General features: G+C 36.7%; 1 protein-coding gene across 2 annotated transcripts; it reads right to left on the reverse strand.

The window, feature by feature from the left end:
• Nucleotides 1-1,928: 1,928 nt before the first annotated feature.
• On the reverse strand, nt 1,929-27,812 carry RLIM (ring finger protein, LIM domain interacting). 2 transcript variants are annotated; one of them, XM_041741008.1, is made up of 5 exons: nt 27,603-27,812; nt 25,746-25,809; nt 11,209-11,401; nt 10,230-10,313; nt 1,929-8,938 (listed from the first exon to the last, which is right to left on the reverse strand). In XM_041741008.1, exons 3-5 carry the CDS (start codon nt 11,375-11,377, stop codon nt 7,314-7,316), a joined length of 1,878 nt encoding a protein of 625 aa, XP_041596942.1. In that variant the 5' UTR covers nt 11,378-11,401; nt 25,746-25,809; nt 27,603-27,812; the 3' UTR covers nt 1,929-7,313. The 2 variants fall into 2 exon arrangements, with proteins under 2 accessions (XP_041596942.1, XP_041596943.1); XM_041741009.1 differs by lacking the exon at nt 25,746-25,809.

The following is a 27,812-nucleotide window of genomic DNA, read 5'->3' on the forward strand; positions in this document are numbered from 1 at the left end:
ATCTTTTCTAGTCATTTCATATTTCAAATTGAGTAAAAACTGGGGCCAAGAGCACATGTAATAAGGGGCTGAGAGGACTATTAACTTTAAAGATTCCCAAAATGTATTCCATCCTTCTCCTAAAACTTTGGAAATGAAAACGTTGATATGAAGAGTACTTAGGTTTATTTGGTAATGCCCACAGGGATTTACTGAATTTATAACATATAACCTTTATTCCTCAGATCTGCCCTTAAAGTTTGCCAAGAAAAACTAGCTAAAACCTATGTTTATTCTAAGAAATTAGACCTTATAAAGCTATCTCGTCTAGGGCTTGAGATAAATGACTTAAAAAAATCAATTAGGAACCATACAGGAGCAGGGCTAAAAGTACAATGAAAATAAGCTCTGGAATCAGAGATGACTGGAAATATTGGCCACTTACTTATGTGACCTTGGGAAAATTACCAAATGCCTGTATTTCATCTGCATCACCTATAAAACAGGGTGGCTATAACACATCTGTCATTATGAGGATTAAATAATTTTACACTGATACATCTAACAGCAATCAGAAAAACTTAGCTATTTTTAATATAGCTAACTAAGTAATCAATTTGGAATGTCTTAAATCTTGCCTGAATTCAAAGACCTCAAATTCAAACTGGACCCCAGATTTCATATATATATATATTTAAAGATTTTATTTATTTTTTATTTATTATTTTTATTATTATTTTTTATTATTTTTATTATTTTTTATTATTTATTTATTTATTCATGAGAGACACATGGAGAGAGAGAAGCAAAGACACAAGCAGAGGGAGAAGCTTTAAAGATTTTATTTATTTTTTATTTATTATTTTTATTATTATTTTTAAATTATTTTTATTATTTTTTATTATTTATTTATTTATTCATGAGAGACACATGGAGAGAGAGAAGCAAAGACACAAGCAGAGGGAGAAGCAGGCCCCACGCAGGGAGCCCGACATGGGACCCAATCCCAGGACTCCAGGATCATGCCCTGAGCCGAAGGCAGATGCCCAACCGCTGAGCCACCCAGGCGTCCCAGAGTTCCTGTATTTTTTAAATGATCATTAAAAGTATAGCTTATACTCCACTCCACTGATTGACCAGATCCTGTTCTAGGTAATGGTCTCTTCCACCGGATTTCTCTCAAGATGCTTGCGCACTGGCTTGCTTTGTTGCCTAGAATGGAAACATTCCAGTGGTGGCCTTAAGCTTCAAAGAGTAGAATCATGAACAATTAAAATCTCTGGGAAGGTCATAAGGCAAACAGCTGACCACACCAAAGTTACCCCAAGGAACTGAGTTCCTATGCCAATGATAGGGCTCGGTGGATACCAGAGGAAATGAAACTAATAAAATTCGCCTCCAGCTAAACAAATACCAATACCAGGGGGAAGTCTCATCTGGGTATCAGAATGTGACAGGCCTACTTACGAAACAAGGACATCTTAGTAAGGACACCTTACACAACACATGTAAGAGGTTCAAGATAGGGATAGAAAACAAAAGCTACATGAGCATATGTGCACACATAGACAAGTTTTTGTATTTATAGAGGTCAAGCAAGAGAGTAGGCAGGGCAATGGTGAGAATACAAGGAACAGCGAAGATGCACCTACATAAATGTCATTTACATAAATCTTTGCAGGATTCTCATAATGGAATATACTTTAATCTTTTATTTTACCACTCAAAGACTAAGCCATTAAACTACACAAAATGGAGGTTATATCCCATAAACCAGTATTTGCTCAAACTCATAGCAGTGAGGAAATAAAAAAATCAGGGTTGCACTAGAGTTTCACTCACTTGATTCTAAAAATCAAGTCTATTTGACATTGGTTTGAAGCAACAGAACCTTTATCAGATCATATTCCCTTTTAAAGAAAAACCCGAGAGATAATCAAGCACAAATAATCACTTCATGCATTTTATTGATAGTCTATATTTTAAATCTGCAGTATGACATCTTACATAGGGAAAAAGCTTCTTCCTAAAAGATAACTATTAATAATCAAACCAGCCTTAATATGACTTGACCTTTCAAGGTCTTGTTTTGCATTAAACAAGTTAATTTTGAGCAGGTATAAAGCACTGTACAAAAAAACAAAACAAAACAAAACAAAACAAAACAAAAAACTGGGTACATTCTCAAAATTTAATACAGGGCTTCCAAACCAGGAGTCTTCTGGATAGATATTGGAGAAGGGTGTTATGTTCAGATTTAAATCGAAAGAAAATGAGAAACCAGATAAAAACAAGCCAACCAAATTCACTTCACTTTGTGCTCCTTTCTGCTTTTTTTGAAAGTCTCTCCCAGAGGTCAGGAAGCCCTGGTATAACAATCACTTTAGTCTTTACAGAACATACATTTATGTGCTTCATGTTCAAAGACATAAAGGCAGCTTTTGTTACTATCCCCCCTCCAAATCCCTTCAGGTTCTTTTGGCTTATGAAAGCTTTCTAAGATTGCTGCCCAATTCTTTATATATGAATCCAAGTAAACATCTATACCAAAGCAGCTCTTCCTGGGAGAAGATAAAACAGGCACAGATACATAACCAGGCCAACTGCGTACCTACTCAATTTGATACCTGATCACATGGCCCTATATCTTTAAAAGCAGCACCAGGGACAAATGGAGCTAACAAGAGGTAAAATCCAAACACCTGACAGTTAAAATACATACCAATCAACCAGTTAAAAGAATGTTAGCAGAGGGGCACTAAATAGAGGTAAGGCTGGGTAGCCGGTTCAACCATACCTTAGTACTGGAATAAATCTGCAAGATGAGGAACTGAAAAAAACCCTGAAATAACGAGGCACAGTGGTATGGTGGGGTTCACTTTTGTTGCATGTATTCAAAGTATCATTCAGTCCAAGTGACTATAAAGCAGCTTGTGGATCTTTAGTAAACAAATCCTAATCAAAACCAAATATCTCACTGTAATTGTATGAGTGTTCCTTTCCTTCAAATTTGAATTAAAACACCTATATAAACATGAAAATAATCATAAAACTGATACAAACTGTTATCCCTTGAGAGTTCCAACACTTCAATAACAGCTGTATTCTATGTTGTATCTTAAATATAAAGTGGAGTTACTAAAGCAAGTGAGATCACTCACCTGTTGCGAATATTATAGTATTTTAGAAATATTCCAGTTAAGAACTCAATTTCACAATGTTAAAACTTTTGAAGGGCAAGTACTTAACTCATAGTTGTTTCTTATTTGCTCAACTAAAAATCCAATTTCAAAATACATGAAATACTCATTCCTCAGACCTTGCACTTTTAACTTTCCAAATGATTATTTTTGTTGATTTACATTTTCAAATGTTCTTCAAAAGCATATAATTTACTAGTTAACTCCATGAATTACAACACTGTTATTGAGTATTAAACATACTGAAGAATTATACTATGCTTAAGGGAAAAACAAACGCCTGACACTTTCTATATGTGTCCTATCAATCTCTTGTGTCACTAAGGTACAGAATACTTCAGAAAGTAGCAGTCAGCACAGTCTTATAATAAGACAAGAAAAGAATAAAAGTGCCCTGCAAATGTGGCTTCTACGTACTTAATATTGATAATACATTTGACAGGGAAGCCAGTAAGTTAAAACTCAAAAATTCAAGGCCGATTACTAGTATTTTTTGTTCACAAAAGAACAAAGGAGAATAAAAAGGGGTGGAGGGGGAATATCCTCCATTTTTAAAAGTATCAACAACCACCACAAGGTGCCACTGTATTCTAGTAAGCTGTAAAAGTGGCCTTTTAACAGGCATTTTGCAACATTCACCTCCCTATCACATGGGTATTTTGGGAAATGATTGAAAGACATGATTGATGCTTGACCAATTTCAAGTCATGGTCATCTGGGAAACAGGTGGTTAAATAAAAAAGCATAGAAAGTGATAACCCTTCATGAATACAATTTGAGACACTGACAGTAGAACACTTGGCACAGAAAGGACATGTTTTCCCAAGGGAAAAAAAATTACTTGAGGTAACACTTATAGCTAAGCAGTTTCCTAATCTTAAAGTTTGGATAAACTCAATGATCATGTTTTTAGAGATTATGTGTGTGTTGTGCATGTGCACGTGCGCACACACACATAAAATCATGGTAATAAACCTTAACTGTACAATTGATTATTTCCTACACTCCCAACACTAATGTGAACACTCTTCTCAATCCCCACCTCCATTAACCATTAACACCACTGAAGTATAACTAATGTGTTCTTTTAGAGCAAATATTCCAAATTAACAACATGACTCGTCTTCTAGTGTTGGTATAGATAAAGTCTGCACACTTTAAACTTAACTTGCTCGATTTTGGCTTTAGTACTAATAAATCTCAACCTTGTCAGCTGCTTGGAGTTAAACAACATAACACCTCAAACACTTCATACCAGTAAGTGAATTTTTAAAAATATCTGAAATACTCAAGGAAACTCAGGTTTTAATATTTTCCCTATGCTTTGAACAATGTAATTTCCCAACATTGTTTTTTCTTGTTCTTATTACTGCATGAAGTTCAAACTTGATCTTCAAGACAGAACCTTTCTGTAATAAAAAGTGCAAAGATACAAAATGAAATGTAAAGTCTTTTCAAAGAAAATGCTCCCTCAAGAGAATACGTGTTTTGGATGCTGGTGGGGAAAAAAGACTCTTGTTCTCCATTGTACATCTGACATCTACAAATGACCTTGTCTTCAATGTCCACAACACTAATAAGTATAGTCATGGACCTTGTAAAAAAAATTAAGTAGCAAATTCCACTAAAATATTTGTATCCATTCTACACAATCCAATGGAAATTAATGAGTGCTATTGAAAAAGGTGTCCACATGCACATGTCCAATATGTGCACTCTACTGAAGGCTAAAAACTTAAAATTCTATTTCCAGTGTTTATGAATAGCTTCAATATCTACATTCATAACCAGCATTCTGCAGGAGTTACCTCTTACTTTAATACTTCACAAATGAGTAATACATATTGGGAGGTTAGGGAAGTACCTGTTATCAATAACTTTTATTCTTAAAATGTGCTGCAGTTCTTAAACTATTTCAAATGAACATCCTTATAATGGGACATTTTATACCAAGAGGAAAATGGATTTTTAGCCAATCAGGACTACCCTGCAGATCTGAGAATTGTAGGTTACACTCTTAGTAAAGGAGATAAGGAGGCTCACAAATATAAAGGAATCCTGACTTTTACATGGACAATTTTTTAAAAAGATAAAATGTAATACATAAGCGCCATAAACAGTGAAATCTGCTTATATTAAAAAAAATAAGTGAAGCTTTGTTTGGACATTATTTCCTTGCAAGAGCAGTACATATCCTTAGTAAACAACTACCATATTTACATGTTAATTTCCTTGATACTTAGGTAGGAGTGAAAGCCAGAGGAAAATATGAAAGAATGACCTTTGAGACAACCTTTATGGCTAAGTTGATAACAGTTAAGGTAGCCAGAGAATTCCTGAAGCAGGCCTGTTTATTTTGTAGAGTATCTGACTAAGCATGGGTAGTTTTCACTTTAAACACCAAGGATGTATTCAATTCTTCTTTGGGCCCACTATCTTTTCCCAGATAAACAAACAAGTCCTCCATGGTCAGACTAATCCCAACCCCAACTGGCCTCAAAAGAGAAATTTGGCAAGAAGTACTGGGGTTCTTCACAAACCTAATCTCATTATTAAGGAAGCAACACAAAATCCATGTCCCATAGATTGTGAGTCAGCAGCCTCATCTTCAAATATGGGCAGCACAATTAAAATTTGAATCTCAAATGACCCAACATGATTCACTTTCAACAAAGGATAAACACCCCTTAATTCTTCAACTGGCCTTTAAATATAAGATGTTAGATCTGTGTTACATAGTAATGAAGTATCAACAAGTGTGCACCGGTACCTTAAATGACAAATCTCGAAAATAATGCAAATTTGAGACTTTCCTATTAGTACACACATCTGTACCAACTTCAATTCTTATGCTAAATGTGGTTTATAGTCTCTTTCCTCCACCTTCTTCCTTTTGTCTTTTTTTGAGGAGCAGACTTGTAAAAACATCAACGTAATTTGTGCTAGGTGGTAGTGGTTTTTTTGTTTTTAACCAAAACTCTACCAGATTTGTTAATCTACTTCATCAGCTCAAGTAGAATACTGTGTCAAGGACCTCACCATATGAAACCAGTTCACATCTGTATGATTACTGTCTTCATAAAAATTTTAAATTCTTCAGAGCAGTTTTCTTTACTTCTCCAGTCTTTCATTTCCTGCCTAAATCCAAGTTAAAAATACAGTTTCCATTGGTATCTTCAATGCAGTTCAATTCTGCACTCTGTCCTTTCCTTTTCATGTCACAGTAGCTGTTCACATACATTAAATACTAGATATGTTCTGCTCTTGACATCTACACACTTACAAAAGCAGCTTTGTACTTTGTTTGGTGTGGTTTTTACTACGTTGGCTCACAAAAAGCAGTTTTTTTTTTTCATTTCTAAGCATGGTACTTTACAATTTTTAATGCATTAATACAACAGTGCATTGGAAAAGTACTGAGCCTCTACAAAATAGCTTTACATTTTTAAACAAATGAATGTGATTTTTTCACTTACACAAGCATAGGCTTTTTTTTTTTAATATTTCCACAAGATAAATATCTCAATTAAACTACAAGCTCACTCTACAGTGTGCCACAGTGATGGGCTTAGGAGATGCTTACACACTTAGAAGATCCTAACCTTAGTGTTATTTACACTGACGTCCAATATCACCTCATCTGAAAGGTGAACAAATGATATTCAGCATGTAGCTGAATGTGTGCCAACTAATTAACTGGGAATAGTATAGCTTTAAGCAATCACTTATGAAACGTACTGAAACTTAGTCTAAACTAGGAATTTCCTTTGCCCCTCTCTCCTATGGCATGGGAAACATTAAAGATCAATGTGAGAAACAGATAAAGAGCCATTGCTAAGGCAGATCTTTTAAGATAACAAAGGAGAAAACTGATAAGCATATATGACAAATCATCAGTAATATCAATTACTGGTACTGAAATCAGATTTTTATGTCCTAAAACATTGCTTTTTAAATATTTCCTTTTATTCTGGAACAGAAATTGGAAAAAGGACAATGATTCATTCAGAAAGCAATGACTCAATTCAGGTTGCTACTTTACATTTAAGCACCACTCAAAAAGTGGGCATAAAGCAAGTGATTCCTGTTTGCCCATCACTATATCAGCTACGTAGCTGAGAGTTCAGAACTTAATTACACAACACTTTCTCTGTTACCAGAAGCTAAGACTGCTCTGCGACAAATAGGACAAGTAGAATTCTCAGATAACCAGCGATCGATGCAGTGGACATGGTACTCATGGGAACAAGGTAGTTTACGAAGTTTGTTGCCTTCTGTATATTCTGTAATGCAAACACTACAGGTTTTTAATGCATCGTTTTCACCAAAACTTCTCATTGCCAAGTTGTCAATCTGTTCTTTGGTGAGTCCTCTAGGTTGGTCATCATCATCCTCATTTAAGAGGAAAAACTGAGCCAGACTAAGGAAGGGCAAAGAGCCACTTTCATCAAATGTTACTGGGGCCCTGTGTCGACCCTCTCGCCTGGCACCCGATGAGCCTGATGATGAGCTTCCTTCGTTACTGCCTTCAAACACCTCTGAGCTAGTCTCTGAACTTTCACCACTGGAACTGGAACTAGGACTGGAACTGGAACTAGAACTGGAGCTTGAACTGGAACTCGAACTGGAACTCGAACTGGAACCAGAACTGCTACTACCACCAGAACCCCCTCTTCCATTCCGTGACTCTGCCCTTTCCACATTTCGACTTGAGACTGAGCCACTAGGCTCTGAATCACTATCGCTGTACATAAAATAGCTTAGCTCGCCAAAACCTGTCATTATCTGCCTTAACATGGTCTGAATTGCAACAGATGTAGTCTCACTTAAACCAGTATTTAAAATTCTACGAATCGGAATTCTGATGGTACTGACATAGGTTCTCACACCTGCCCGTTCAGAACGTGAAAATGTACGCCTAAAACCTCCTCGTTCACTTTCGTAAGTGACGGTATTGTTTGGAGTCTGAGACCTTGACCGAGTTCTGCTAGCTATACTATCCCTCTGCCGGTATTCCCCGGGACGAACTCTTCTTACTTGAAGATCAAGGACTATGGTTGGAGGTCTCTGTCCTGATCCTGTAGATTCACCACTGCTGGCTGTGTCTGAAGAACCTGCTCCTTGGGAGGCATTTCTTGTTCCAGAAGCTGCAAAAAGACCTCTACTTAGCAAATCGGGTCCACTTATTTGCTGTCTCAATGTCACATGGTGCCGGGTTCTAGAACTTCCCTCGGTCTCATTCATCAAAGGATGCTCAAAAGTCTGAGATGAAATACTATGATGAGATCTTCGTGGAATTTCACTCATTGGATGCAGAGGTGACCTACTTCTTTCAGCTCTTGCTCGGGTTCTCCGATGATCTGGACTCCTGCTTCTTGCCCTTCTCTGACCTCTGGTAGGTGCGACTTCTCCTGTTAACGCTTCAGTTGAATTTCGTTCTGATCTGGATGGCCTTGTGGATGTTGGTTCAGATCGTGGATTTTCGACTTGCCTTTGGCTGCTGTTGTCTGTATTTTCTCCACCAGAACGTCTTGCAGATGGCTCATTTTCATTCTCTGGATTTTGGCTCCCATTATTACGGTTAACATTGATCTCTAAGCTGAATCTGAAATCACCACTGTTTGGATTAGTCCGGCTCACTGCTCTCCAAGATTGGTTTCCTCTTTGCCCACTTCTTGTTGTATTTCCAGTTTGTCTGACAGAGTTAAGCCAGTCTATTATAGAGTCACCATTAGATACATCATCTGAAGAGTCTCCACCTGTTTTTAAAAAAGGGAGGGAAGAGGGAGAAAAAGGAACTACTAAAATTAGGACAATCATGTAATAGTACTCTGAAACTGTGTTAGAAAAAAAGGACAAAAATTCTGAATAGATTTCACATTTACAGATTTTTGTGAACTATACTGCATAGATTTGCAAGTAAAGGCAGGAATCTTTCAATTCCATTTTGAAAGAGCAAGCTATTCCTAAAGAAATTTAGGGAAAGTTTATCTAAAGGGAATCAGGAGGAAGTCTATTTTCAGTATTTCATCATATACAGAGCTTAGGATACCACTGTGGACTGTCAGAAGACATTTTTTGAGTCCACTGTCAAAACATTAATCAAACAAGGTAAATGCCAGTTAGGGTACAGGGCTAGTATTTTAGTTCAAATTGCATTTTTGTCAAATTTTCATTAGTCTACATTTCCTCTAGGATCCTGACTTAAGTGCCTTTGATAATACAGGACTTTTAAAATACAAGACTGCTGTAGCCACTGCAAAAATAGAAACAGGGCTTACTGCTTCAAAAGTATTCTAATACTTTATTGCCAAGATTTTAAATTAACACAAAATTGGAGATCAGACCAAATGAACAGTTTGCACCTAGCACGGTATATATAATGGCATGCTCAAGAACCAAATTGTTATTATAGCCTATGTCAGACAGTGAAATTTCCTACAATCCTACTTCAAATTAAAAGCAGGATTTCTCAACAGTGGCACTATTTCCATTTTGAGCCAGATAATTCTTTGTTGTGGGGGCTGCGCTGTTAATGAGTTTTAGGATGTTGTGATGTTTGCCAGCATCCCTGGCCTCCACCCACTAGATACTAGTAGCAAACCCCTAGCTGTGACAACAACCAAAAATGTCTAAAGACATTGCCAGTGTCCCTTGGACAGGGGTGGGGATATAATCCATTGAGAACCATCAGATTAGAGAATACAGCATTTCTTTCTGCTGGTGGAAAGTGCACATGTTTATAAGGAAGAAATAATTCAGTAGGTGGGAGGAAATTTCAACGGAGATGCAAAATAAAAAAAAATCCAACACATTTAAATAGGCCATTTTTCACTATGTCTCAATTAATATAAACTCAAAGGTGAAGCAGAAAAAAAAAACATGTTGACATTCTCACCAAATACCAAGAAAATGCCAGTTCTCTTTTTTATTAACAGTTCCTTAGCACTAAATTAATTTGTCCTGTTTCTGGATAATTTTTGGCTGACATTTCCAGTAGTTCCTGATCTACTTCAGCCCCTACCCACCCCCACCCAAAACAAAATATACCTCTATTTTCATCTGAGTTTTGTGGTGGTGGGCCCTCTTTAATTTGTTGTAGTCTTCTCAGCAACTCTTCCTCAGTACTTTCACCTGAAAATAGTTTAGAAATGTTTGCCAAATTACAAATAAAAATGGAGATGAATACCAAGGAGTAGGAACCTGGATAAAATTTACTTCTTTGGGGGCATGACATTACAATTTATGCCAAGTTTCTTTCCAGTTTACTAAGTGCTTTTGCATACGATATCCCATGCTTTTAAACTCTAACTCTGGGAGGTGGAAATTATTATCTGCATTTTAAAATAAGGAAACTGAGACTAAGTGAGAGACTGATGTATTAAGAAATGGCAGGGCCAGAATACCAACTTCAGCATCCTGATTCAAGTCTGGTACGGTTGGCTCAAAATGCACTCCCTCTCCTAACACCTTACATTTTAAAATGTATACAATAACTCAAAGGTTAGAACTAAATAGAATGGAGGAGCACCGGAGATAATGAATTTTAATCAGGATCAAATGGGACCTAACTGGGCAAAAAAGAATCACCAAGCACAAAGTCCTAAACTGACTATTTTACCCAAGGACAGCTTTGGAGGATTATGACTGGAACATAATCTTGGAATCAGAGATAAGAAAAAAAGAAGTCTGTCCTAGGAACTAACATTCCCATTAGCTCTTCCACCCTTAAGATTTATCTCTAGTAAATCAAATAAAGCTAACTAAAAATAAAAATATTGTTAAGTTCCACTTTTTCAATTCAGCTTGCTCTAAGTTCATAATATAATTCATAACTGAAAAATATGATATAGGATAATTGCAAATAGGAATGAACAGAGCCAGGCAGTAAGTACAGCAATAATGTCATTCTGTATCCGTTGCATTAAAACCATACTTCATAATGGCTGAAGAAACAGATTTTTAAAATAAGTGATTTTTTTTTAAAAGACCAGTAATTTACATATATAAATCTTTACACATCACATACCTGGAGTGCCTAGCAAATTGTTATCCCTCATAAGTCTATAATCTTCTTCACTCAGGTTATTTACAAATTGATAGAAAGCTTCTTCCCGATCCAATCGGTCCATCTGACTTCTGCGCTGTGCTGCAGACTGATCACCACTTCCTTTATCGTTAGAATCTGAGCTTTCCATCTTGATGAACAAGTGGAAAATTATCTAAAAGGAGAAAGGAGATCAATCCAATCTTGAAAACAAAAGTTAGCATGTGCTCTGTAGAACACTTTTAATTATGTGAAAATCCAGAATGCAGGTCAAGATGTGAATTTTAAGATCTCATATGAATAAAATTTCATAAAAGAAAAACTCCTGAAAAAGCGGTTATATTAGGAAAAAAGTAGGTCAGGAATTTGCAAACTATGGCCCATGGGCCAAAATCCGCCCTGGTGCCTATTTTTTTCCTTGAGATCAAAGAATGGTTTTTATACTTTCAAAGACTGTTTTTTACAAAAGGGAAATGTTTTGTGATGTTTGAAATTCAAATTCCAGTGTTCATCAAGTTTTATTGAAATACAGTCATATACATTCATTTACACGCTGTGACTACTTCTGTGCTACAATGGCAGAGCCAAGTAGATGGAATGTGGCACTCTCACTGCTTTGTACTGGTGATGACCCGTGCCTTATAAATTGCAGTTATGTAACCTGACAGCATTTCAAGCGCTGTGCATTTCACCATACTATGACATTTTAAGAAATTACTGGCACATTCTCATGTCAAATGAAGCAGAAGTGTACTCTGAATGTCACTCTTAAAGGCATAGTATGGATTATTCTGTTGTGAGATGGAAAAGACTGAGTTTAGTATGCAATGACACTACTTAACTGTGCTAATGTAATATACATGTTCATGTGATCAGATCAAGTATTCATCACAAAAGTCCAAAAAATTCAAAATAAAATATCTCAACACAAAATATTTTCTCATAGGGATAAAAGACAAGGCTTCAATCACAGTAAGTTTCCAAGTTGCTTGTTTGTTGGCTATGCAAGAAAAGCTGTATTATTGATGGTGAATTAATTAAAACTGTGCTTGACTGCAGAAGCTAAAGAAATGTGTCCAGAGGAAATAAAGTTGATTATTAGCCTTTTGGTGAGAACAGTTGCTTAAAAACCCCAGGATATTGGGATATGTCATAATTGATTGAAAAATGAGACAGCAAATGATTTTGAGTGTTTTTTCTTGGCCCTTGATGAGTCAACAAATGTAATTGATACTATTCAGTTGTTTATTCAAAGAATCAAGTGTTGATTACTCAAGAAGTTTGAAATAACTATAAAGTAGCCTCTATGAATAATCTGCATGGAGCAACTTCAGGTGGTATTTCAAAAGTTGAGTAAAAACACTACATACAGTTTGAAGTGGAGTCTGCTAAGATGTGTTATAACTGAAGAGGTGGCAACTGTATGTGTAAAGCAGCAAAAAACAAGTTGGACAAATTCATAAAGCTTGTGAAAATGTAAGGTGCTTAAAGTCTATGGTTATTCCTTGTATTATTCATCAGCAGATAGTTTGTAGAAACTATTTGAATCTATCACATTACTGAACCAGTAGTGTTAATGGTGAATTTTATTGTGGACTCAGCCATCACGAGTTCTCTGAATTTGTCATAAATAGAAGCTGAATATCCTAACTTGCTCTGCTACTTGATAACAGCACCTATATGCAAAACATACTGCAGTAAAATCATTTCAACAACTAACACTGGAATCAAGTCAAGCAAGCTGCTTTATGCACTTCTTATGCCATCAAAGAAACAAGAGCTCCATTCCCATACAAATTTGTAGCAGATTTATTTTCTAAGCACAAATTACAGTTCCAGAAGCTTTTTTTGGACTTTATTTCAAGTACAAAGAAAATTTCCTTATTTCAAATCCATTTAATTATGCATCTGAGGAGTTTCCACCTAACCTTGATTTAAGTCAATCAGAGAAGGACAATCATCATATGGCTTCACTCATACAGGAAATATAAGAAATAGTGAAAGGGATTTTAAGGGAAAGGAGGGAAAATGGGAAAAATTAGAGAGGGAGACAAAACATGAGAGACTCCTAACTCTGGGAAACAAACAAAGGGTAGTGGAAGGGGAGGCAGGCGTGAGGATGGGGTATCTGGGTGACAGGCACTGAGGAGGACACTTGATGGGATGAGCCCTTGGTGTTAACACTGTATGTTGGCAAATCGAACTTCAATTAAAAAAATAAAAGTGATAACTGCTGTGTAATGATACACTAAAAGGTAAATACCAAATGAATTCTATAGATGCCTTCTTTAAGGGATAAATATATGGATATCCACAAGAATTGATTACATAGCAATATAGGTATACCACGTTTTGTTGTGCTTCAGACAGTTTTTTAATGAACTGAAAGCTTTGTGACAACCCTGCAGGGAGCAAGTCTACTGGTGCTATTTTTCTAGCAGCATTAGTTCACTTCATATCTCTGTCTCACATTTTGGTAATTACTGGAATATTTCAAGCTTTTCATCATTATCATAGCTGTTATGGTGATCCACGATCAGTTATCTTTGATGTTCTAATTGTTTTTGGGGTGCCACGCACCATACCCATATAGGACGGCAAACTTAACGGATAGATGTGTTTTTGACTGCTCCACCAACCACCTGTTCCCTTGTCTCCTTCCCTTTCCTTGAGATTCCCTATTCCGAGACACAATATTGAAATTGGGCCAATTAATAAACCTACAATGGCCTCTAAGTGTACAGATGAAAGGAAAAATCACACCTCCCCCACTTCTTATCAAAAGCTAGAAACGATTAAGCTTAGTGAGGAAGCCATGTCAAAAGCCATGATAAGCCAAAAAGCCACAGCCAAATGGTGGATGCAAAGGAAAAGTTCTTGAAGGAAATTAAAGCTGAAATTCAGTGAATATATGAATGATATAAGAAAGTGCAACAGCCTTATTGCTGATATGGAGAAAGTTTCAGTGGTCTGGATAGGAAGATCAAACAGCCCCAACATTCCCTTAAGCCAAAGTCTAATCCAGAGCAACGGCCGAAACTCTCTTCAATTCTATGAAGGTTGAGAGAGCTAAGGAGAGTGCACAAGAAAAGCTCAAAAGTGGGTTCATGAGGCTTAAGAAGTCCTCTCCATACCATAAAAGTGCAAAGTGAAGCAGCAAGTGCTGATGTAGAAGCTGCAGCAATGTCGAGGCAAGAACCTCTATCAGCAAAAAGACTGACTCACTGAAAGTTCAAATGACGGTTAACATTTTTTTTTTAGCACTAAGGCATTTTTAAATTAAGCTCTGCATTGCTTTTTAGACATAATGCTATTGTACACTTCAGAGACTTCGGTATAGTGTAAACGTAACTTTTATCTGCACTGGGAAGCCAAAAAATTCATTTGACTTGTTTTACTGCAATATTTGCTTATTATGTTAGTTTGGAATTGAACCTGCAATATCTTCAAGATTTTCTTGTACCTCTATGTGTGAAAGACATTACCAAAAATGAGATATTGATGGGATGCCTGGATGGCTCAGTGGTTGAGCGTCTGCCTTCAGCTCAGGGCGTGATCCCGGGATTGGGTCCCACATCAGGTTCCCTGTGAGGAGCTTGCTTCTCCCTCTGACTATGTCTCTGTCTCTCTCTCTCTCTCTCTCTTTCTGTGTGTGTGTGTGTCTCTCATGAATAAATAGAATTTAAAAAAAAAAGGAGATATGGAAAATCTCATTTCAAGTCAGTAACACGAGATGAGTATCTGCAAATAGTTTTGATGAGAAATATATTTAGCCCCGATTAAGCAAAACATTATCCCTCCAAAAAAGAATGCCATTCTTCTTGTTATTAAACCTAAATTACAAAACACTACCCCATCATCATTATTATTACATTTTGAGTTTTATCAAGAAAAACTTTGTAGAAATTTGGGCTTCTCTTTCTATCTAAGTTACTATGTAATATGCTCAATTTTATTTTCTGATCAGCAAAGCAAAAGAACAAATTACTACCTGGCTTTTCTATTACTCTCAACCAACCACACCAATGAAGACAACAGTAGTAAGCAATCTAAAATAAGATGCCAAACAAAGTATTTCATCCTCTAGTTCTTCTTTCAACGCCAGATTGACCTTAAGATCACAATGAAAAAAAAAAAGTTAATTCCATGAAAATATGCAAATCTGATTGTGGAAGAGGTAATCTATATTGGTGCTAAGATTTAATCCCACCACAACACATGAAGTATCTGGATGTTCACAATTCATTTTTTTTTAAATTTTTTTGTATTTATTTATGATAGTCACAGAGAGATAGAGAGAGAGGCAGAGACACAGGCAGAGGGAGAAGCAGGCTCCATGCACCGGGAGCCCGACGTGGGATTCGATCCCGGGTCTCCAGGATCGCGCCCTGGGCCAAAGGCAGGCGCTAAACCGCTGCGCCACCCAGGGATCCCAGATGTTCACAATTCAATACTAAAGACAAAAATAAAACCAAACCCTCTTTCAGATAGTAAAACAAACAAAACAAGCTTCTCTACCTGTCTGGTTTTTAGAACTTGAAACTTTAAGAAGACTGGAAATCAACAGCTTAAAGTTATATAGGTCAGGCAATGAAAAGTAAAAAACAAACAGAAGAAAGCAAAAATTTTCCATATGTAGCTAAGGAATACAATTTGGTATTGGGAACAGTAAGCAGCTAACTTAAAAAAAATACAGAAAAGCATAAAGGAAAAAGAAACTTCAGCCATAATTCTTCAAACCAAATAAAACCACCAGTAACATTCACTTATGTTCTTAAGCACTTACTATTTTTAAAGTTAACAACATGAAAGTTAGGACAAAGTCCACTTGTGAAGGATCAGTAAATAGTTCTAAAAATAATTTATAAATTTTTTTTGAGAGAGAGCATAGGGCAGGGAAGAGGGAGAGGGAGAGGAGAGATTCTTACACAGGCTCCATGAGGAGCCTGATGCGAGGCTCCATCTCACAATCCTGATAATGACCTGAGCCAAAATCAAGAGCCGGACACCTAGCCAACTGAGCCACCCAGGTGTCCCAAAAATAATTTATAAAAAAGTACAACTCAGTAGGGATGAAAGGCTTTCAAAACAAAAATCTTGAAAGACAACAGAAATGTCTGAAAAGTTCTGAGATTTGAAGGACATGAACCAAAGATAACAGAAAACTCACACACGAAGGACTGTTATAAGAATGGCATAAAATCTGAAGAAGAGTGTCAGGGAGGTTAAAGCCCATATGGAACAAAAACTTACAAAAATATGGGAGATTTTTAAAATGGCTTTGAAAGACATAGTCTGAAACAAGAAAAGGGTCTTGTACTGAGTAGGTGCGGGAGTTGGTATAGTAACAGAGGATGAAAGGTAGAAGAACCTAACTTCTGTTTTGTTTCTATTTTATTCAACAAGGAGAATCACTTTCCAGCTGGTAAACCATGGAAAAACAAACTTCTCAAAGAGAATAAAGACCCCAAACTGCAAAACTTCTAATGTTAATCTTTGAGAAATCACAGAGAACTGAAAAGACACTAAAAATACTAGATTTAGAAATGACCTAATCTTCAAACAGAGTGAAGTCTATCAACTTAGCATAGCAAAATCTGACAATAACCTAGGGGGAAATTCTGTAAAGACTATCAGATATATAGCAAACATGTAGAAGAAAATTTGTTCACCAGAAGTGGGGTTCACTGCCAAATTAACCTTATTTGCTTGACAGAGGAATAGTTCTCAACCTTGATTTGCACATTAGAATCACCTGGGAAACTTTCTCTGGAGTTGGCCAGCTAGCAATATTTTAAAAATTCTATTCTACAATAGAATTCTATTGTGCAGTTAGGGTTGAGAATCTCTTTGACAGGAACATGTAAGGATAACATGTTGACTAGTCTGGCTTGACTTCTGCAGAGTCTGAGGAGATTTTACATCCTTAGCATCACGGAGAAATGTAGGCTTAAAGTCAGCGCTTCTGTAACTTCAGCATATGAGTGAATCAAATGGCAATTTTTAAAAAAGATTCTGATTCAGTAGATTTGGGATGGGGCCTGAGAACCTGCATTTTAAATAAGCCTCCAAGTACTGCTGCTGCTGATCATAAGAAGCACAGCACGAGTAGCAAAGAGCATGAAGACAATACAGTTTAACAGATTCACAGCTGTCAAACACCACCCTCAAAGCAATGTTAACCTGCAAACAGTCCTGTCTTCAGCATTTAAAAAAGAACCATATCAAAGACATGCTAACCAAATCTAAGCAACTCAAAGCTGGGAATTAGTAATGAAGATGTATGTTTATGATAAATAATGCCCTGAATTCTCAGTGGATTATGAGGACGAGCTGAAATCAACAAAAATGTTGATAAAATGTGCTATCCTGAATGCCTTATGAAGGACTGTCAAACTAAAATAACCCCTATTGAGAGTACAGAGTAGGAGGGAAACCAACTCCTGTGAAAAAAGCAGTTCACATGAAGAAGATCTGAAGATTCTTAAGTTAACAGAAGTCAATAAAAAGCCTGTTTGACCTGCTACGGAACCTAAGAGAGTCTCCTGGTGCTTTCACAGATCACAGTATTTAAATAAAAAGAGTAACAGACCCACTGTAATCTGTTGTTCAGATCTAGAGTGACCAAGATGATAAGCCAGGGAACACCAAAAAGGAAATGCTGAATTACCTGGAGATATCTAGCCTGAAGACAAGACTAAAAATGGGCATGATCACCAATGTCAAATGTTTACAGTTATAGCATGAAAGAGCAGAACCACAGAATCACACCAGGGACAATAGCTGAAGAAATATGGAAGCAGAAAATTCTTTTAATACGAAGCTCTAACAAACTGTCCAAAAGTGGAGATGCCACCAGCCTCTTGAAGCAAGCAAACTACCCATTCTCTGGAAACATTCAAGCACAGGCAGGATATTAAGAGGAGATTCCTTATTAGCTAGGAGTTTGAACAGACTGACTTCAAAAGACCCTTTGGACTAAAATGTCACTAAGGATGGGAATGTCTCCTGGTTTTCTATTCTGGGCCTAGGGTCCTATTAAAATAGCTACATATTCCAGCACCGTAATTTTGTTGTAACACTTTGACAAGACCAATTCACTTAAGGGGTTCCATCTCTGCCCTCCAATACACCTTGTACTTCACTACCTTCACACTTCAACTAACCCTGTTCCCTCAGCCCTTTCTTAGTCTCCCCTCATTTCAGGTTCAATGAAATCTTACCTCCTAAGAAGCTATTACTTGCTCGTCTAGCAATTTTCTCATCCATACCTGTACAGTGTTTGTCTGAGCCACTAAGAGTGGCACTTTGTGCCTTACATGGTCTTTTCTTTTTTTTTTTTAAGATTTTATTTATTCATTTATGAGAGACTCAGAGAGCGAGAGAGGCAGAGACACAGACAGAAGAAGCAGCAGGCTCCTCGCAGGGGGCCTGACGTGGGACTGGATCCCCAGACCCGGGATCATGGCCTGAGCTGAAGGCAGATACTCAACCCAGGCGTCCCGGTCTTTTCTAACTTTGAAATAATGTTAGTAATCTTATATACCCAACACCAAAGTATCATGTTAACATGTTCTCATTATAAAAAATTAGATGTTTTATATTCTTTTTTTAATACTAAGTCTTGAAATGCGGTATTTTATATTCACAATACATCTCAAGTTGGACACTAAATTTTCAATGGTTAAAGTAAAATGTAGTCCTGCCAAAAGAACAAAGTTGTATTTAATGAGAAAATACACACTCCTTCAGTTTTTATTTAACTTAGTTAAAATTAAAGAAAACGAAAAGTTCAGCTCCACAGTTACACTGGTGACATTTCACGTGCTTAGTGGCTACCCCACTGGGCAGTGCAATTTGAAAAAAAAAATTGTAAGGTAGAGAAATCCCACATAAGGGAAGACTTTCAATGTGTTCCCACTATATTTTTCATACTCTATAAATCCACTACTTCTATATCCTCTTTATGTTTTCCAAACATAAAATAATGCTGAATATTCTACAAATTCACATGGAATAGAGGATTCTTTCCTATGCTCACCAATCTTCAAGATTCATTCCTAACCTTTGAGAATTTCTATCATTTCCTACATGTCAAGTAGAGATAAAACATTATACATCTATACAAGACCCTACTGACACTGTGATTTTAGGGACTGTTGACTAAACAGCTCTTGCCTGGTGAATTTACAGGTTAGTGTATCCCATGCAAGAATTTTTATCTTGGTTTAATTTTATCTTTAAATTCAACATTTTAACAATGAGACACACAAAGCAACACGATTGTCCAAATTACTACATGATTGTCCAAATTACTATTACTTCCACAATCACATCCTGTTCTCCTTTCCCCTTCTCATATATATACCAGAGAAAATCAAGGAAAATGATTTTCCCACATGACATCCCTGCAACACATTTATTTATTTCAAAACTGCAACCAGACCTGCAAGACTTCATTAAACAGAACACAATGTTTTTGCTAAGGTATAGATTCCCATTAAAGAAGCAGTTTGTTTCTTGTAGTTGGTTAGGGGACAAGGAGAGAAAAATCTGATTTGCCTCCCTACTCTTGCCTCCTGTCTGCCTAACTGCATTTCTCCTAGGCTGGGTGAGGGGAGTGGGGGGGCAAGAGATTTCAGCACTGACATGGCTCCCCTGGACTAGAAGGAATTTCATTTTGGGAAAAAAAGGGGGGGGGAATCCTAAATGTAAGCAATGTCCTCAAATGCCTTGTAAAATAATTTTACATACACCCCACCCACCCATGAGTTTGGTCTTATTTTAAGCAGTCCCTTTATTACCTAAGTGGCACAAAATGAAAAAAATATAATAAATCTAAATCACAAGTTCAGCCCTTGGTAGATGTAATATCACTACTGGTAAGTGAAAATGAACATTTTAACAGTTAAACACGCTAAAGATGTCAGGACATCATAATTCAAACGATCAAATATAGTGCTCTCTCCATTTTGGTGTCAAATTTTAATAAAGAATTGTTACCAAAATGGGTCTCTCGATTCTACTTTTATGGTGGACACTGCAATACATTTCCAATTTAACTACTCAGTGGTTGGGGGTCTGCCTTTGGCTCAGGGAGTGATCCTGGAGTCCTACGATGGAGTCACACTTCGGGCTCTCTGCAGGGATCCTGCTTCTCCCTCTGCCAATGTTTCTGCCTCTCTTGGTATGTCTCCCATGAATAAATAAATAAAAATTTTTTAAAAATTAACTACTAAAAGGAAAGAAGAATCCTCCCACGTTCCTGGGCTCCTTCTTTCATTATAAAAGAGAGGATCTTAACTCTGTATTTAGTTATCTTACTCTCAGTTATAATATTCATGTGGGTAAGTAAAAAAATGTGGATTAGGTATATAATTAACATCAGACACTTTTAAACTTAATATTTCTATAAAAGCTTACCAAGAGAACAATTTAAGAGAACAAATATGTAACTGTTAAGTCACTTGGGTCTTTTCCTAGTTATAAGCAATACCCACCACCATTTATTTACACAGGCCCTCCATATATATTTCATTTAATCCTTACAACAATCCTATAAAGTAGGAAGAGTCACCTCTATTTTATACCTAACAGAAGTATAGAAAGAGAGAGTGATTTGCCAAAGGCCATGTGGCTAATACGTAGAAAGAGCCAGTAATTAAATCCAGGTCTCCTAATTCCAAATCCAGTCAACTTTTCACTGAATGAACAACCACCTCCCAATAATATCCCAAAACTACATACCTTAAAACACATTCCTTCCATCCCAATAGGCATGTCGAAAGTATTCAACCTCACTATGAGCTGTTTATACCATGTTGACTCTTGGTATGAAAACTCCCAAAACAACAAAATATCTTTTATAAGCAATATGAACCAAGCAGGACTTACTTTTGAATAAATCAAGTTTCAGTATTTTTGTTTTAAAAACAAAAAATAGCCTATTTTATTAACCTTATTTCTTTCAGAGTACTGTGTGCCAATATATCCAAATTCAATCCTGGAAACATGCAGCCAAATTGGAAATTTTGCCCAGTCATTTCAAAAACTACTCATTTGGTCAATGAATATATGACTGTGTCAGGTAAATTAACTCCAGCGAGGACAAGCCAGTAAGAAAACCAAACCTGAGGTTTATTCTGTAATCAGGGAATTTAAGACAGATTTTATTCACCTCGAGAATTTTAAAGCACGGTCAGTGATCTTAATTTCTTCTATAGTCATTATTATATATTAGTATATTATATGTTTCTGACCACTGTTAAAAGTCTCTCATTAATTCTCTTCTTCCGTGTACTCCAAACTTTAAAAATGCAATTTTGTTACATTAGGGTGAAAAGTCACTTAAACCATATCTTTCACTACTAATGGGTCAGGAGACATGGTGCTAAGCACACATGTATATTCAATAGACATACTGCATCATAGTATCCAATGAAGGAAACTCAAGGTACCAAAATACTGTTCAACAAAAGACTTATATAAAACTAAATTCTGAAATTCAAATGCTTGTGTGAATATTAATTTAAAAATAAGCCACATCTATTAAGTCTGGAAGAAATCATCTCTTCTTAAAAACAAAAAGGTATGTGGAAAGGAAGAATCAAGGTAACTTAGAATCAACTAACTACCAAAGTATCTTGAGCATTTTCATCTTTTGTGTTCATAAAAGCTCCCAGCTCAAAAGTGTTCTAAAGCAGAACATGCCAATTAAAAAAAAAAGATAGTAGCAACATAAAATGTATCATACTGAAAAAGAACAAGCATCACTTTGCAACAGAGCTTCATGAAGAACCTCAAAGAATAAACGAAAATTAATGACATGTGATACTTGTCAATAAATAGTTCAATAATACCATTGCCAAAATAAAAAATACCTCATGCAGTTTTTTAAAAAGTCAAATCACAAAGAACCACTGAATTTGAGGTCACAATATAAAGTACCATTGTGTGTATATAGCCTCCAAAAGTGTTGAGAATTCTTTATATACAAAATGTTTAATTAAAATTTTACAGATTTCTAACAAAACAAATAAAAGATGACTGACAATCAGATAGCTTTTTTTATCCTATCAGTAAAAGGGTGGAATTTGGTTCTGTGAAAAGAAAAAAAAAAAAAGGAGATACTGGGTTCTAGTTTTGGCTGTAACATTAACCCTATGTAAATTTGGTCAATTCACTTAATCTCTTGTGCCTCAGGATCTTCATCAATATTAAGAGCACTGGATTAAAACCATCCATAAGGTACCTTCCAGCTCTATGAATCTGTGACTATGAATAAAATATAGCCCAGGTCACATTATGGTAATAGGTCAAAAATAAAGCTTAAGAAACAACATGAATAACTAGGATATAAGCTTAAAAAGCTGTGCTTTTCTTGCTACCATTTCACTTATGCCCTTCTGTCTCTCTTTTGTGACTATCTTACTTTTTTCAAAACATATAAAGCATCCCTCTCTAAAAAAAAAAACAGAACAGGGTGATATTTCACTACCTTTACCCATTGCATGAAGCCTGTCACCACCCACACAATTTGTTTATTATTTCCAATAGTGGCCTGTCAAAAGATGCTACCAAGATCTCTACCACTGTTGATGCTATTATAGCAATACAATATTATAAAATAGTATCTGCATGGCCATGTTACTCTAGCCTCCTTTATATTCTTCTATTGTTACCATTTGAAAAGGACAGCAGGGAAAAAAAAGGATTCAGAAATGTCCCTCATGTGTCTCATCTCTTGGCAGGAAGTCTACTGACTTGCAGCTCACAAACAGTTCTATTACAAATCCTCTAAAACAGTTAAATCGAAAGACTATTAATAAGAACATCAACGAATCAGAGGACAGAGATCAAACAAATCAAATGCTGCCAATTCATAGGAACAAGTTAGTTAAAAAAGAAAACCATTAATGACATTTCTGTTCACTCAAGTACTTTAGAAAGTAAATTTAATCGATTACCCATTCCATGTTCTTTTTTTATTGAGCTATGTTACTAAATTAGACTTTGGTCTTAACCCACACAAACTCGATTCTGCCTTCTCATTAGTCCCAGTAAGTCATAAAAAAAGAAAATGACTCGAAAAACCAAAATGTTCATGTGTTTTTAAAAAGTTATTAATGTAAAATCACTGATTACCAGCAATTTTGGTGTTAATCAATAAGGTACTATCTAATTTAAGAACATGAGCTTTCCATCAAAAATTAACTTTTTAGTAAGTGAAGTGAATCTTTAAAATTAAAATCCCTTGACCAAAAAAAAGAAAGCATTACCTATACAAATGACTGTTATGTTATTTGAGGAAAATAATTTTGTTACAGAACCAAACATGCTGACAACTGTGATTCCTGAACCAGTGTTCCTACATAGAAATGATAACAAGAGTCACCTTATGTCCCCAGTTTGTCCAGAAGAATGGCAATCTACACCTGTTGTCCCATAGTAATTATTAATACGGTCCTCTTTCACCCTCAAAAGCATTCCAGCTTGGATAATTTAATATGGTCACCTTAGATGCAACTGACATTAACAGGAATTTTGGTCAATAAAAAAATGAAAATTGTAATTAAGAGTTAACTTCTTCTTCCCTACAGTTAAGTGGAGAGTGAGAGGAAAGAGACCATTCTTCATTCTAAATAAAGTTTAAAATATTGAACACAAGTATCTCCTTCCTCCTACAAAGTATCATGTTCACCACCATACAAATGTTATAATGGCAGCCCAATCTGTAGTCATGAAATTATTGCAAAAGGTCCACAAATCTATATACACACCATGAACTGTCTATAGATATTTGTCTCACACATATGTAGGTACTGCTATAACTAATGAAATTAAAGTCTTGGGTCAGAAAATCTACAACAAAAAGATCAACCATACACTTCAGAAGCAAAACCACAAACTCATAAACATATTCCTGAATTGTTCAAAACTGCCAAGATTTTCATATTAAAAAAAAAATAATAAAACCTCAACTGATGACAGGAAAAATGAAATGTCTGATTATCTGGGAAATTTCCATATTCAAGGGTGGGAAAAATAATAAAGGAAAAAAAGACATGGAAGTATAACTGCTTTCTTCAAAAAGTCAAGGGATTACGTAAACTGATACTTTGTGAAATCGATGGGTCATAAGGTTTTGGAAATCTATGTGTTATAGAGATGATAAGGAAGTAGACTTACAAAAGAGAAACATGTCACAGGCAGTGGCCCAAAATTCTAGCACCTCATTGGGTCTAGATTTGAGAGAGAGAACTTTTCATTTCTAATTTGTTATCTACTCTATGGTAACTCAAAACACAAGAAGCTGGTGAGTGATTTGCTCTATTTTGCAATCTACTAGGGCTATGTAAAAATATACATTTATAATTCCATAGATGCAGACGTCCCATTTGACCTACTGTATTAAGTCCTCACATGTTAACTAACCTGAAAGAATATATCCAACCAGCACAACATTTCTAGATATCATTACATTAAGCTATTTCTTAAAACCATTTTTCCTTAAAAACATTTCACAAAGAAGGGGAGAGGGAAATTGCTAAAAAAGTGTCACCTGCATCATAAAGCAGATTCCCTTTAAGTGGGAACAAAAGTTTTGGATATGACATAACCTACACATTCTTTAATTACAAATTTTCTTTTCTTTCCTTTTTCAATCTAATTAGAGAGCAATTAAGTCTAGAAGCATAAAAGTTTAGTGACTTCAGCATCAGAGAGACCTGGGTTAAAATGGGGGCTCTACTACTTATTAGCCATTTAATTGAGGACAAAATGCTTAACTTCCTTGAGTCTCGGTTAACTAGGTAAAACAGCTAATATCCTCACAAGGCTTTGCTGTGAAGATTATAAAGTCATGCATGTGAAGCACAGGACACAGCACATAACCATTCAAGTTAGTTATGAATTTAGGCTAACTAACTCCATCCCCGTTTGCTTGGCACAATACAGGTTTGCACCTGTTGGCATAAAAAAAGCATCCTGGCTAAGGCAATAAATTATGTGCTTACCTTAACAATGATGATGATGATGAAAGGAGTTAATATCAGAGTATTATATATTAATTATGACATTTTGGATCTTAAAGGAAAAAAATGACCACCACACAAAATAATGTAAGATTACATTCCTGCAAGATATTCTACTGATATTTCATTTAGTTATTCAATGAACATTTAAACGCTATTTATTTAGACCCATCCCACCAACAATGATTTAAAGCAGCAAATTTCTATTTTGTTCTTTCTGTTTTATATGGGTACTGGTAAACTTCAAACATTATTTTAAAAGAGGAAAATTCACAGATAAACACTAGCAGAGTTTCAGTTATTCAGACACACTACCCTTTGAATTCCCAATGAAAAATACCCATTCTCATTATGAAAAATGCCCAACACCAATAAACATATATCAAATAAGCCCATCCAATTACAGGGCCTGCAATACAAAATAAATATTTTTAAACATGCATTCTACACATAAATCATCAGGAGACTCAACAAAAAATAAATTACCTGACTGTTATGACATAGTATTGTAATACAATAAACTGGATTTTAGTTTTCTTCACTCTCTGCTCTAGAAAAAAAAAGAATCCATTATTCTTCCTCTTTCATTAGATACACATTTTCTATGAAATAGACACATCCTCAAAAAAACACATCCTATATATCTTAAGTTACACACCCCATAACCCAACCTAATTATGATATTTGGGAAGATGGAGAAGGTCAGAGGAAACCAGGCATCTTGTGTTAGATATCAGATTTTCTTTAAAGGCTGAAAGCCAATCTACCTTTTAATATAAGCTTGCTTACAATAAGCCTTTTTCAAACCAGTAATATTTTCAGATTCTGATAGTTACTTTCAAGGACTTACTTGGCACATTACAGTAGTCTATGGAGAAATTAAAGTATGAAAGATCATCAAGATACTTAGGCTAAAGAATGAAACATTTTTCAGCGCAACAGTTTCCTAAATCATAGTTTAAAAAGCATCTGGATTGGTCTTCTTGGGTACTTTATTTTTATAATCTAGAAAACTGATTTTTGGAGGGCTCTAATTGTGCCTGCCTGGTCGCAAGTCATTCAGGATGGACATAACGTACCTGATAGGGTGATATGAGTAATTTTGTCTTTAATGAGGAAGAATCAAATACATGATTCTAGTAGTAGAAACGACTATAGTACATTTATTTCTTCCTCCCTTCAATCATCCAAAGCGACTGCGGTTAATTCTGATTGAGGAAATGCGGGCTCTTTATTTGCACCAAAAAATTATTGTGGGACCTAGCAAATGGTGGATGACAACCTGATATAAATGCTTCCTCTTGCCCCCAAACAAAAAGAATGACCTAAATAACAAGACTGCTAGGCCTCAGATTCCCAGAGTAACCTGTGGAATAAGTATGGGGAAACTGTCTAGGGAAGGAACGTGGCTGTCTCCTCCATCTTGAAATTAATCAGCATAAGGGAAAAAGGGACTGAGTATTCAGGAAGCAGAAGCCCAACCGGTTAATACTAGTTACTAAAGCTATGGCGTACGTGGCAGGTACCGCCCGCAAAAGCCGAGACCCTTAGGCTTTTCTCTTTGAGGGGGGAGGGGTTGGGTTGTTGCCGGATTGAACGGAAATTAAGTTGAAAATCATTTGGCCCAATTCCCACCCTTACCCAGGGGAAAAACAACACGCAACGGCTTTTCCCTGTCTTTTCAGGGGATCCTTGCAGTGATATCTGGCAAGGGCTATGCCAGGGTTATTGAGTAAGGGAGCAAAACCACAGTTGCCCCGGATCCTCAGGGAAGATGTCATCGTGGCCCCAGGGGGCGCCTAATTGATAGTACCCAGCAAAAGGGCTCAAAATGGGGTTTTGCAAATCCTGGGAAATCTAAGGCCCAAGAGTTCCCAGCAGCTGACTTAGAGCTGACTTAGAGCAGACTGATATTTCCCCCTTTTCCCAAACCCAAGCCCGCCATATAAAAGGGGGGATGGGAAGGCGAGGGACGCCTCCAGATAACCAAAGAGAAAAATCTAAGACTATCAAAGATTCTCACGCCGGAGGCCAACACTCAAAAATCGCCTCCCCCAATTTCTCCAGACTGTGGAGGGCCCCGGGCTTTGGCTCGCACCGCCACGGAGAGGAAGTACTACCCACCTCCTTCCCCTTCTTCAAGAGACTGTGACTAAAATGGCAGCGGCGACTACGCCACGGAGCCCCCCGCAGCAATCAGCGCCTGGGGTCCGGAGGCGGTGCTGAGCGTCCGCCACAACGCGGGACTCAGGCCATTTTGAGAGAACACGGCAGCTGCAGCTCCGCTGTCTTTCCCTCGCTCTCCATCCATTTCTCAAGAGGATTTCCCAAGGCTTCACTTACTCGGTTTTAGTGTCGGGTCCGACTCTATCGGTTTGGCTGCTGCCGCCGCTGAGGCTCCTGCGCGCCTCCCCTGCCGCTGCTCTCAAGCCCGCCTCCGATGAGTCGCTGGTTGAGACCCGCCTCTAGCCTAGCGTCTGCTCGGAGACGTTGCTCAGGCAGCCATTATCTTCCCCATTGTTACCAAGCAGCGACAGGAAACGACAGCCCACA

This window comes from Vulpes lagopus, chromosome X (genome assembly GCF_018345385.1).
Source record: "Vulpes lagopus strain Blue_001 chromosome X, ASM1834538v1, whole genome shotgun sequence".
NCBI classification, from domain to species: domain Eukaryota; kingdom Metazoa; phylum Chordata; class Mammalia; order Carnivora; family Canidae; genus Vulpes; species Vulpes lagopus.

Bases quoted from the DNA above. Each gene is read 5' to 3' on its own strand.
- RLIM (XM_041741009.1), bottom strand. From the start codon at position 11,377: ATGGAAAGCTCAGATTCTAACGATAAAGGAAGTGGTGATCAGTCTGCA. The intron at 10,314-11,208 runs GTATGTGATGTG...AACTATTTTCAG, and splicing joins CAATTTGCTAGGCACTCCAG to GTGAAAGTACTGAGGAAGAG. The intron at 8,939-10,229 runs GTATATTTTGTT...TTTTAAAAACAG, and splicing joins AAACTCAGATGAAAATAGAG to GTGGAGACTCTTCAGATGAT.